The sequence below is a fragment of the Rattus rattus genome, chromosome 3, assembly GCF_011064425.1.
Source record: "Rattus rattus isolate New Zealand chromosome 3, Rrattus_CSIRO_v1, whole genome shotgun sequence".
Classification (NCBI taxonomy): Eukaryota; Metazoa; Chordata; class Mammalia; order Rodentia; family Muridae; genus Rattus; species Rattus rattus.
Window position 1 is genome coordinate 59,293,904 of NC_046156.1, and position 13,649 is coordinate 59,307,552.

Below are 13,649 nucleotides of genomic sequence, written 5' to 3' on the forward strand. Positions count from 1 at the left end.
GAGTTACTCTTACCCCAGAAACAGGTTCTGCAACACCACACACCCAACCAGTCTTTGTGTGGCAATGAGTCCACTCTGGCTTGATGTTAGTCCGATATAGTCAAAGAACCCAGAATTACCACTCAGTTGCCAACGACCTGTAGAAGGAACTGACTTGGAGACCAGAAATCTCTACAGGCAGGCCTCCAGGGAACTGGGCTTCAGGCCACTGGAAGACGGATCCCGTCAGCCAAGGTGATACAGTTCCAGACAGCAGAGGACAGTGGAATGACCACCCCCGCAACCACCAGGACCTTGCTTCATCTCTCCTGTACCACATAAGTGTTTGTGGAGCTGGGAGAACAGGGTTTTGCCAAGACAAGTAAAACAGGGTGAGGGCTATGTCAGCACGATTAATCAGTGCCACCTGCAGCACCGACTCTGGGTGTGTCCACGCCACACACGCCCCATGCCTGTGATGAGAAGGTCTTTCAGCCACTGCCACTGAGAACTGGATCTTCCAAGGAAGGCAGTTTCCACCCTACCATGTCCTGTAGCAAGCCGGCCATGCAGGGCTGAGGACACAGTGCTCTCTCACCACGAACCCACTAACAGCCACCACAACGTCTGCCAATTTTATATTCGCACCCCCCATCAGACAAGGAGGTCTTTGTCCTCTCACCAAGTCAAGTTGATTTTTTTTCCTATGTTACAACAGAGAAAAGAAAATAGCGGACTGTGCAGAATAGCAGAGAGCCCCCCACCCCCAGGGTGGGGGAGCGGGGGCTGCTGTTCTCTCCTATGTACTTCCCTAGAACCCCACTGCTGTTAGCTACCCAGACTGCAGGAAACTGCTTTCAGAGAGTGAGATAAATGGCTTTCAAACTACACATCGGGTAACTACGTATCTGCCTCATCTTAGTGATGCTATCAGTCCTGGGGGCAAGAGCCTAACTTCCACTTTGAGTACCATTCCCACATACCTAGAGACTATATTTCCCTGCTCTGCTTGCCCCAAGATGCCAAGGGAAACACCAATTAAGCCTGATGACACACCCAAGGCCCTAACATAGCACCACTCTTAGGGCACATGGTCTTTGGAGGATTCTACACAAATGTCCCTGGGCCCCTTGAACTGCAGGCTAATTCAATGGCTGAGCTGGCACCTTTGGTCTTCCAGCCAGGCGTTGAGGGCCTGGGTCCCTCTTCTAATGCCCTGGAGCCCAGTTCCTGAGAGTCCTGTTGGCAACTTAGCAGTGACTCTGAGTTCTGTGAACACACTGACCAGACACAGCAATAAAAACTCAACACAACCATTGTTTTGCTCACTGTAGCTCCCACAACCCCTCTTACTGTTTTGCTCTTTTGAAGGCCACAATGTTAACTGGCAAACAGGTAATAATCCCTTCAAAAAGGAAAGGGACAGCAAACCTGCTGCTGCTGCCAGAGAACACTGTGCAGCCTGAGCCACGGAGCCCAAAGGACAGCCTACAAACTTCTAAAGCCACTTCCTTCTTTCCATCAGAGGCAGTAACGTGAAGTGCCACGACAGAGCAATCCTGGGCCCTTCTCACAGGGCGTGCTGTTCAAGGGGCCTTCGGCGCTCTCCTTTTCCCTCCATGCACCACGTGACAATATCCCAACCCGCCCCAAGTCAGTATTGCCACCCAAATGGTGGCTTGTTCCTCTAATCACAATGATAAGGAAGCTAAGTTCAAGACCAGCCTGGACTACAGTAAATTCTGGTCAATCTGGGCTACAGAGTTATAAGAACCTCTCTCAAAAAAATCGGGACAGCCTGAAAGAAGTTGTCTTTATCTCTCTTCATGCTCCTGTACTCAAGAGAAAAGCTGCCAGCAGCTATGCGTTCACAGGTTAACAAAACAGATATCCTCGGAGGAAGCATCAATCACTGGAGCTAAAGACAGCACTGCCGGTGAAACCTGTGCATTCTGGTTATCTGAATAAGACTAATGGAGGGAGGGAAAGAGGAAGGGAGGGGAGGAGACCATCTTTAAAGACACACATTAGACATATGTCAGTCCTAAAATATACACTTCACAGACTGGCTCTTTAAAAATGCAAGCTAACATTACTGGCCTTACAGCGGTAGCAGTGATGGCCTCTCTCCAAGCCAGCACTGAGGAACGGCGCGGCTATGTTTATGCATATGTTTGTGTGGATGTAAGTCATATGTGTGTCAGTGCCCATGGAAGCCAGAAATGGGCACCAGACCCTAGAACTGGAGTTACGGGCAATTATGAGTCATCTGATGCAGGTGCTGGGAATTGAACTTGTGTCCTTTGCAAGAACAGCAAGCACTCACCATCCCTGATCCATCTCTCCAGCACCATCTAGCTTACTTTTTGAGAAATGATCTTTCTCTAAACCAGTAGGGTTCTTGTTCCATCTGGACTGCTGGCTGGTAAACCCAGGGGGCCTCCTGTCTCTGCCCACAGCTATGGAGTTACAAATGAACACCACCACAGCTGCTTAGGATGTGGGTGCTGGGGTGCTCTACACACTGAGCCATCTCCCCGCCCCTAACTGGACCCTACAAATTCTCAGCCACGACTCTAGAGCCACTGAGTCACAGTACCCAGGACAATCATGTGTTCTTTTTGTAAGAGGAGCTAGGGAAACTGCTGGACAAATTCTTTCCTCCTTCATGGGTCTATCTGGGCAGGGAGGTACAAAGATAGGGCTAAGGCGGTCCACCTGAACAGCCTTCCCGGACAGAAGAACATAATGCCCTCACAAGTTCCACTCCTCTTATGGACAAGTGGGTGTCACTTCAGTGAAGGGTACATAACCAGCCCTTTTGACTTCTGTCACCCACACAAAGCTCAGGACTCTGAGGACAAAATCCGGAGATGATATCAATAATGGCAATCAAGAGTGGAGAAACTTGGTGCATGTAAGAACTAGAGGAGGTCAAAGAATGACCGCCCTGCCTCCTGACAGGAGACAGAGGTGCACTGCCCCTTTGCCAGGAAGAGATCAGATCTAGCATGGACAGAGAGACGCACCAGAGAGCTTTAAAGTCCCCCTCAGCACATACAACAAAGAGGTAAACTTGACCCACAACCTGTGACCACCACACAGGGAGCAGGAGAGGTCAGGTAAGAGTGAATGTCATAGCCTCAGAGGGAGATTCCAAACCCAAAACGACTTTTTCAACAGCACATATGATTAGAAAAGGAGAGAGAGAGAGAGACAGAGACAGAGACAGACAGAGACAGAGACAGACAGACAGAAATAAAACATCTGGGAAAGAGAAACTTTTGGGTTTTCCCCACTTGTAAGGTAAGCAAAGACTCTTGCAAACAGGCATCCAGGAGGACCACAGTGGCCTCCAATGAAAAAGGACTGGAAGTTACTTGTTCAAATGAACATCTTTACAGGGCCAGTGAGATGCCAAGGTGCCGTGCCAAGCCGAGGGTAGAGACGTGGGCTCTGGAGGGAACACATACATGCAAAGGCACAATTCTTTCCCCGGAGCACACACTAACAGTAAGTGCTTGAGATGTGTTTCTGTTACATAAATCCATCTGTACACAAGACAGAAGCAGTTTGGACGGTCCATAAGGCCCAGGACCTGAGGCCTTAAAGAAAGGACTTCTAGTCCCAACTCTGTAACCGGCCCTGTGATCGAAGACAAAGTCCATGAGAAAGTGGACTACTAAAACATGGGTTCCCTGCAAGGTCACCAAATCAATTAATAGCAGGGCTGGAGGACGCTTCTGGTCTTCCGGCTCCCGGCTTAGTGGCCTGTCCCAAATACTACAGGTGGACTGGTGCAGAGGGAAAGTGCCTGACCAGGGACTTTCTTGGTTTGGAAAGCAAGAGAAGACAGGAGCAGGAGAATCCAGAAAGTTCAGGAGGAGAGGGGACAGATCAATGAGACATCTGGACAGACATCAAGAAAGAAAACAGATATGGACTGTAAATACAGCACAAGAATGCAATTCCCATCCAAATCATGCCTTAGAGGGTACACAACACACACACACACACACACACACACACACACACACCTGGAAAAATTTATAAAGGATCCAAAATGTATATGCATGTATGACATTTGAAGAAGAATCTGTGACAGAGCGGGGGACAGGGTGCAGTATCACTCACACGTGACGCCTTTTTAGAAGCAGTTGTGCACAAGAAGGAACCATTCAACTCTGCAGCTTTCACCTTAGCAATTTCTGAATGCCTTGAGAGTCAGAAGGGTTAACTGCTGGAATGGCTGGGCTCAATGTGGAAAGTATTAAAACCTAAAAGGCCAGATCTCATATACCTCTTGAAGGCAGATAAAGTGGAATTAATCTGGTCATTTCGTCAGAGTCTACTGAAAGCCTTTTATTATTATTATTATTATTATTATTATTATTATTATTATTATTATTACAGATTCTCAGGCCTCCTGTGTCAGAACACAAGGGTGCTGAGTGTAGGGCCCACAGCAATGGGTCTGCTGCAGCCAGGACATGCAGCTAGCTCTTGGCCTCCACAATGGAAGGGGCAGGGAGGAAGGTCACCAGGAATGGCAGAGTGGGAACTAGATCAATGCAAATTTTGTGGGCAAAATAAAATTTCTGTGGGTGTGATATTTTTAAAATGTATTGTAAGGTTGCTCTCAAGCATCCAAGCATATCCCACTGCACTTAGACATTCTTTAAAGGTCCTGAAATCAGTGACAGCCTGGGTGAGCCAAGGCTGCCCCTCTGGGCAACACAAATCCACAGAGGAGGCAGAAAAGAGATCCCAACAAAATGCCGGTATATATTTTTCAAACACCATAAAATGAGAGATTTTGTAACCAATCGCTCCCTCCTCCCTCCAAGAAAGAAAAACGGGAAATAGTTTTAGGGTGAATTTCATCTCACCCTAAAGGAAAAAAGCTTGCTCTTTCGTGATAGGGATTCAGCTGACAAAGTGTCTAGGTGACAGTAAAACCAGGGAGTCACTCCCACTGCAGAGCAAAGGAAAAACAGAAGTAAGGGGTGGTCCAGAGCCATTCAGAAGCTCACACAGATGGGTTGACAGCTCCTTGCCTTAGGAATCAGTGATGTTCAAATTAACAACTGGCCACAAGCCAAACATGGGAACACTCAAAAGTTAGGGAGGGAGAGTTATAATTGGTACCTTGGCAAAATACCCCCATAATAGATTAGGAAGCTTCCCTGCTAGACCCTGGGAAGATTTAAGATTTGCAACAGCAACGAACTCTTTAATCTCTTTTATGAGAATAGTTTAGCAGCTAAAGAACACCTGTCTAAAACCCAAAATACCTAAATTTGAGCCAACTGGACTAACACTCAATTTGTAAAGGGATAGTAAAGGCCAGCAGGAGCAGAAGCAGGGGCATCAGTTGAATGCAACCGGGGTTCAACACATCAGGAAAGCCCATGGACCAGCCTCATCCTGCTTCTGTTGCCAGTGACTGATGAGTCACTTTACGGCCCTAGGTATTAGTCCCCAAAGTACTCAGAAAAAAAAAAAAAAGTTATGCTTTTAATCCTCTTTCATAAGGGAAAGACACAGATCATGACGACTAAAGTTATTTACTGTGTAAAACAAGTCACGGGGGAACCAAGCACTGTAATCCTCAGAAAAATCACACTAATTATACACCTCTTTACCCTAAATCTACACTTAGGGCTAACAGCTTCACTCAAAGAAAAAGGGTAAGGCAAAATGCCATCGTTGAGTTTTTAGGAAAAGTCTGGGAAACCGTTCATCCTAAACAGGCTCCTTGGTCCACTTCTGACAACCTGCGGACCCAGCAATGTAAGTCATTTGAACTTTCCAAAAAGTATCTGGTTGATGCTGAACAAGCCAGCACTGTTTGCAGGTGATAAATAATCGAGTCCTCAAAGCATCTGGAATTGGCATGTCCGCTGCCTGCTACAATGAACAAAGCCCGGATTTTTCTGAAACTCATCCTTTCTCTGAAAAAGATGTCGTAGGGGTTTTCTGGTAAGTTAAAGGAGACCCTACCAGTTCATCGAACACGTACAAGTCATACTCCCCACTGGAAGCACAAACTTCACTCAGAAAGACCAAACCGCTGCCCCTGTCCTAAAAGAACTTTTCTCAACATCTTTTAAGCGCTACGGGTTTAATATACATTCTTTTAATTAATCCTATTAGCTGGGTAATTTCATCCCCATTTTATTGGTGAGTTAATACAGCAGATTTGAATCCAGGATTACAGAGCTGGGCTCCAAAGTTCTTTCCATACAACATTCCAAAGAAACGTAAAATCTAAAGATGTGGGTGGAATGGGCAAAGTATGATTCGATTTCCTTTCCTGGCTCCCACCGTGTTAGCGAGGGGGCAAGGAATATCCCACCATAACGAGCCTTCCTAAGCAAGCACTACGAATCAACCACTGTCTCCACTTTTCCTCGCCTGCCCCCGCCCCTGCCCCACCCCCAACGGTGCCAAAAGAGCAGCAAGCTGCTGCCAGGTCGGAGGAGTTGGGGATCGTCACACCACATTCCTGGGGCTGGACGCACACTGGAACCGCAGCCGAGCTCCGCGCCTCGGAAAGAATAACAGCAGTTGAGATTTTCAATCATGTGGCTCAGCACGCTGCCACACCAGTTCCCCCACTGCTGCCTCCACCTCTCCAAGACCTAAGCCCCACGCCCAACTCCTCCTCCGGACAGACCGACCGATCCGGGTGTCAAAAGTTGGGAACGCCGTAAGCCCCCGCCGCCCTCCCAATCATACTCGCACCTCGGCCCGTGAGCTGCTCGCCCGGGACCCCGCTAACACGGAACCCGAGACGCTACGCGTTGCCAAGACTCGAGGCCCGGACGAGGCAGTTTGGAAGGCGCAGCCCCCGGAGCGCGCAGTGGCAGAGGGATGGTCTCCCGGGCGCCTGGTACTCACCGTGCGCGGGGCCCGCGCCGCACAGCCAGAGCCACAGCAGCGCCCACAGCGCGGCGGGACGCAGAGCGGGCATCTTCACTGCCGCAGCCAAAGCCGATCCGCATGGGGAGCGGGTCCCGACCAGGAGCCCCGCTCTCGCGTGCTCTACCCTGTCCCCGCGGCTCGCCGAGTCCTGGAGCTCCCGCTACGCCGCCCCGGCACTCCGCGCAGCCAGGCCGCCGCCCGAAGTTTGGCTCAAAGTTTCTGGCTGAGCCGCGCGGCCGAGTGGCCCGCGTGTCCTTCCGCCTCGGCCTCCTCCCACCGCGAGGCTCCGCCCCCGTCGCCGCCGCGTGCCCAGGGGTTTCCCGCAGAAAGAAGCGCCGGTCCGCTGCGCGCGGAGGGATCTGAGCGAACAGCACTTGGTACTCGGCCCGCCCGGCCGCCTGGCCCGCCCGTGAGCTCCGATAAGGGGTTGGCTGAAGCGACCAACATCAAACGCGAGGGTTTGCCCGGATCCTGAACTTGTAAAGAGAGGCAGACCTCATGCCCCACACACCCACACACTCCTTGGCTGATTAGAGAAATGAGGGAGAGCAGACACGGGGCTGTCAACGGAAAGTAGGCGCCAAAGTCCTCTTAAGGGGACATTCCTTGAGATGCTCTGGGCATTTCGTTCATTCATCCATTCATCCATCCACCCATCTTTGGTTCTTTTAGTGAACTTCGTGTAGCAAGATGCTTGGGACCCTGGGATCATCCACTCTAGGGTCTAGGATAATTTAGGGGAGGCTTTCAAAGGACAGGTATCCTGACAGCAGGAGCCTGAAACTCTAGTCAAAGTGTAGAAAATAGTAAGAACCAGAATACTCTTTGTAACCTATTAATAGCTGCGAGTTAAGAGTGACCTAAATGCCCCACCCTTGGGGGCTAGATGAATAATGCATAATTATAAGTGAGGTGCAATACGACTGAAAATATCACCTTCATATACGTCAACCGTAAAACCAAAATGATGATGAAAACACAAATTGCAGAGCAAGACTCTAAGAATACCATTCACATATAAATGTTTCTAAACAACACAAAACATCTTATGGTTTTTTGTGTACATCGTTTTTAAATGACAGATAAAGCTATAACCCTAACTAGTTATTTCCAACGTGAGTGTGGAGTGTGATCTAGCCTGGGTAGAGATGCGTTTGTAGATTATATGAAACTGGCCACTACAAGGAATTGCATGAACCACACAGGACTATCTGTATTTCTGTCTTAACTACACTGCGAAGTCTTTACCGCCAAAGACCACGGTCGTCACCATCAGCGCCTATCACATAGTAGATGGTGACCTAGAATGCAGAATACAAGTGAATATGGGTGTGAACATTAAAACTGCATTTTGATAAGTGCTTTAGGGTCTGGGGAAATGGCTCAGAGGGTAAGAGGGCTTGCTGTGCAAGTACAAGGACCTGAGTTCAAATCCCCAACACTCACATTAAAAGCCAGGTTTGACTATGCACATGCCTGAAACAATTGTACAGGATGGAGTTAAATGAATCTCTGGGACTAACTAGCTGGTAGTCCAATTTCAGGTTCCATAAGAGACACACAAACGCTTCTCAAGGGACTAAGATTAGTGATAGAACAGGATAGCTGATGCCTTCTGACCTCTACACATGTGCATATATACATATACAGCATATATCACTCACATACACCATGTATTATACACACAATACACCATACACGCATATACCATATGCCACATACATATACACATATGTTTGTATTTTGATGCTAATTCTGCTTCCCCAGGAGGGGATGCCTTGGATGAGAAGTGAATCACGTACTCAGGTGACTTCATGTAAACCTTCTCTCCATTTTAACTCATATAACTCTAGTTCTAAGAGTTCTGGCTTCATGGGCACCCACACATATGTGCACAATCCCCATCACATACACACACACACAGACACACACACACACACACACACAAAAATCTTGACCACAAAAAAAAAAAAAAAAAAAAAAAAAAAAGCCAAGCACAGTAGTGTGTGCTTCTAATCCTGGCACTAGGGAGACAGAGACTAGATGGCCCTTAGAGCTTGTTGGCAACCAATTTAAAATAATTGATGAGCTCTAAGCCAATGAGAGACCTTGTCTCAAGAAGTGGATAGCATTCCTGATAATAATACCCAAGTTTAACTTCTGGCCTCTACACACATACACATATATGCATGCATATCCATGCATGCACAGATACATGTGTGCCCATGTGTGTGTGTCTATGTGCCCGTGCACTCACGTGTGCACACATGCACATTAAAGAATAGAATTGTTGGAGTGTTAAACTCATTACATGTGTGTTCTAGTAAGCACTAGATAAATAATGTAGAAATATTATAAATGAAAGAAAGAATAAGAAGGGACACATAAAAAGCAGTATAACCCAGTCAAGAGTGTTATGAATTCAGCCTGGAATTAAGGAATGTAAAATGAATTGCGTATTCTAGCTAGCCCATACAAAAGACACAAAATCCTGGCATTTTATTTATAAGCCGTAAACCTAGATTGGGTAAGTTTGGTGCTATTGTAATTTACACTCCAGCCATATGTCCCTTGTCACTTGCTGTGTTATTCTCACCTGGGTTATTCTCAGGGCCCATTTCTCCTGGCCTTGTGATCATGCTCCATCCAGCCTCAAGATGGCCTTCTCCTCCTCCCTCTCGTCCTTTCTCCTTCCTCTGGTCTCTCCTGGAACCCCTCACTAGATCCTCAAGTCCTGCCTTTCTCTCTGTGTCTGCCTAATCATGGCCTCCAGCCTTTAATTAACCAATTAACTTGAAATCGGGGAGCAGGTTTTAAATAGCAAAGCTGGTGTATGTGAGAATTCTCTTGTTTGGGGGCAACCAGATTTTCAGGTACAGAATATAGCATTTGTATACACAGCATCGGACCAACTACCACCAAGGGAAAGCTTCAGGAAGCGGTCAATAAGTAAACTAAAAATCAGAGGATCAAATGATCAATCGGATGAAAAAATCAGGTGAGCAGGGACTTCTCACACCTAGAGGCTTACGTCTGCCGCCGGGACTGGGACAGGCAGTGTCTGTGAAAGCAGGTAATCAAGAAGATCAGTTTGTGTACGAACTGCAGAGACAACAACCTAAACAGAAGCTGTGGGAGCGCTGGGCAGGTGGGCGTGGCTTCTGGGATTAGCAACCGCTTAAATGAGAGTGCAATAGTAACGTCAAGGAATCCGCAATGGCCTCAGTACCTTGGGGCAGAAAGACACCATTCCCAGATACAGGCTAGCAAAAGGAAGAGAAAGGCAGTCCGGATAGAGGAGATAAGTCAGCAAGAAATCAGCATGGCTCCAAGGGGAAACTGTGTTCAGGACTTACAGCAGTTGTCTGCCTTTTGGGAGAGCTGGGTGAAGCCTGGCTGATTCACAAATGTGGTCTAGCACTCCTGCAATTGGTCTCTTCCCTGGGAGAAGCCTGGGTGTCTCTGTTTGCATCTGTTTTCCTTGCTGTCAGGGTGGCTTGTGGCAGCATCTCAAACCCTGAGGCAGAGCCTGAAGATGTGGAAGGCTCCAACCTGCCTGCAAAGCTGAGGCCCAGATAGATAGACCGAGCGTTGTAACTAGACTGGGGATCACTCTTCTCCTAAAGACATAGCCCCCATTAAAGCAAATCCTCCCTCTAAGCCAGACTGGCAGGAAACCACCAGTCAGAGCAGCCACAAATCCTTGCTGATCCATAGCTTCACTGGTGCAAAGAAATATGGGATCCCACAGACCTTCATCTGAAAACACACCCTGCCTCCAGAACCCTGTCCCAGTTCAGTCTCTTAGTACAGAAATATGAACAAGGGCTAGCAATGGCTTTGGTTGTACTCAGGACTAAAAATATGCAGATATGCCCTTTTTAATTAAAACCCACACATAAAATTTCCTTCGAAAGTAAGAACCGAAGCCAGTGCTTGCCTGCCATCCAGTTCTGTCCTCTTAGAACCAATAGGTCATAAAACACTCAAGGGCTCCCCTGGAACAGAGTTGCAGACAGTTGTGACTATCTCGCTTATCTATTTTGTCCTGGTTTCTAGGACATTTATATACAGAGGCACTCAATAATATACGATAGGGAGGGGTTGTTGTGCTTTGACCTAATTTCGGTTTATTCGGGTTTGGGTTGGGTTTTTCTTCTGAGACAGGCTAGAAGTCAACATGCTATGTCACGGAGGATGACTTTGAACTCCTGATCCTCCTGCCTTCCTCTACCTACCGAGTGCTGGGGTTACAAATGCGCCACCACAGCCAGCTAAACACATGTCTTCTCTCCTCCAGAAGCTATTGAGCATGTGTGGGTCGGTGTGTGTGTGTGTGTGTGTGTGTGTGGTGTGGTGTATGGTGTGTATGGTGTCTGTGTGTGTGTGTGTGTGTGTGTGTGGTGTGTATGGTGTGTATGGTGTGTATGGTGTGTATGGTGTGTATGGTGTGTGTGTGTGTGGTGTGGCTGTGTGTATGTGGGGGGGGTGGAGGTGTGTGTGTGTGGGTGGGTGTGTGGTGGTGTGTGTGTGTGGGTGTTGGGGTTGGGGGTGTGTGTGTGTGTATGGTGTGTATGGTGTGTGAGTGTGGTGGGGTGTGTGTGTGTGTGGTGTGTGTGTGTGTGTGGTGTGTTGTGTGTGTGTGGTGTGTATGTGTGGTGTGGTGTGTGGTGTGTGTGTGTGTGTGTGTGTGTGTGTGTGTATGGTGTGTGTGGTGGTGTGTGTGTGTGTGTGTGTGTGTGGTGTATGTGTGGTGTGTGTGTTTGTGTATTTTTTGTTTTTGTTTTTGTGTTGTTTTTTTTTAGTTCGTTTTGCTGGTTTGTGTATTTTTGTGGGTTTTTGTATGTTCGTGTGCGTCTTTGTAGTTATTTGGTGTTTGTGTGTGTATGTGTGTGTGTGTATGTGTGTATGGTGTCTGTGTGTGTCTGTGTGTGTGTGTGTGTGTGTGTGTGTGTGTGTGTGTGTTAATGTGTTGGAAGGGTAAAGAGTTGGGGAACTGTCTTGGAGAATCCCAGGCAGAGTCAGTCAGGTACTTATATCCTGAGGTGGAGTCTCATCAGGGACCAGACCTGAGCTCACCTCCAACACATATCTCACACCGTCTATCACAGGAATCTAAAAATGAGGGACTCCATGTTAGTGGAAGCAGAAATTACAAGTGAGATGTCTTTTAATAATGCCCTCTATTTAGAAAGTGCTTTATACTTACCCCAAACACGTTAAGGTGTATTATCTCTCTTGATCCTCAAAGCAGCTGTGGGAAATAAACAGACCAGCCATTACCATCATCATTTCACAGATTAAAAAAAAGAAGAAGATAAAGTGTCTTGCCCAAGGTTAAATAAGTAATTAATGGCAGAGCTAAGACAAAATCCCTTGGTTTCGACTGTGTACTCCATTTCATTGCATGGTGCACAACAGTATCTTTTGAGGTGCTTCTCAGTGCAGGGACCTGCCTGCAGGCACAGAGCCCCAGCGTAATGCATTGGTGCAGAGTAAGCTGACCCACTGCAACCGAGAAACTTAAACAAGTAAGTCAACCGTTGTATTTATTTTAAAGCCATTTTGAGAGCTTGCACTCCACAGAGCACGTCCTTGACTCTGTGGCAATACAAACATAAATAAACCCCAGGCCCCTCTTGCTCTACGGGGATCACAGACTCACACCACAGCTACAATGGTGATAAGGTGCTGGGCCCTTCGAACACAGAGCACTGAGATTAATTTCAAGGCCGCCTGTATTTTCAAGTCCTCGTCCTGAGCAATGCGAACCAGGGCGGCCAGCACAATTAACTGAAAACAATTTCAAGACAGGGACCATCTCTAATTTATTTCTTCTTCAGGTTTGTAGCCCCACAGAAATGGATGTCCCCCCAACCTCAACGAAGACCTCACCCTCAGGCCTGTAATCCCAGCATTTGGGAGATTGAGGCAAGGAGGGCTCAAGGTTCAAAGTAAGTTCAATTTTGACACAGACTGTGAGGCAAAACACGGCCTTAAAAACAAACACGGAATGAAACAAAAGCAAAACACTCCCCGCTTAAAATGGTCTGTGTAGTTTAGCCTGAGAGATGACAGGAGGCAAGAGTTGACCTCAAGATTCAAATTAGCTGTCAGTCAATACGCTGATCAGACCTCGCTCCGAATACAGACCCAACTGTCCTGCTTTAATGAAGCATGCAAACAATAAAAGCCGCTATAACTTTGGTGTCTTGATGCATTTTTTTCATTTTTACAAGCACCAGTGTCTCAGTCAATATTAAAGAAAAGAAATGTGGAGGTGCCTTTAGGAGGGCCTCTCCCTCAGAGGCATGTGCGAGTGACAAACAGCCCCTTCAAAACTTCACTGGGGATCCTGTGCTGCTCAAGAGGTGAGGAGAGCTAACGTGTTAGCATAGGGACATTTGCCAGAGCATCAGGTGACCTTCAAAATTAACCTCTTAGCATAGGAATGTTTGCCAGAGCACCGCTTGACCCTAAACCTTCTCTTAGGTATTTTATACCGAGAAATATTACACTTCACTTCCTAAGCGGGGACACATACTTCATGAATATAAAATATGAATGTACAGAAACAGCTGACCCGTGTGTAAAGACAGCTCCCCGTTCAAGAGCATCACAAGCCCACGACTGTGTCATTGTCAACCCACTCTATCACTGGTTGAGTCTCAGTGCTTTGGTCACTGAGATGGTCATGCCACTCCAAACGTTTAGGAAATGTTCACAGAGACAATCCCATCGTC

The 13,649-nt window shown here is 47.4% G+C and overlaps 1 protein-coding gene across 1 annotated transcript in view; it reads right to left on the reverse strand.

Moving 5' to 3' along the window:
- Notch2 (notch receptor 2) overlaps positions 1–7,139 on the reverse strand; it is a 134,406-nt gene extending 127,267 nt beyond the window's left edge. Inside the window, exon 1 of the mRNA XM_032897648.1 lies at positions 6,883–7,139. Coding sequence (XP_032753539.1) covers positions 6,883–6,955 — 73 coding nt within the window. The 5' untranslated portion in view covers positions 6,956–7,139. The remainder of the gene's footprint in view (positions 1–6,882) is intronic.
- Between the last annotated feature and the right edge of the window lie 6,510 nt (positions 7,140–13,649).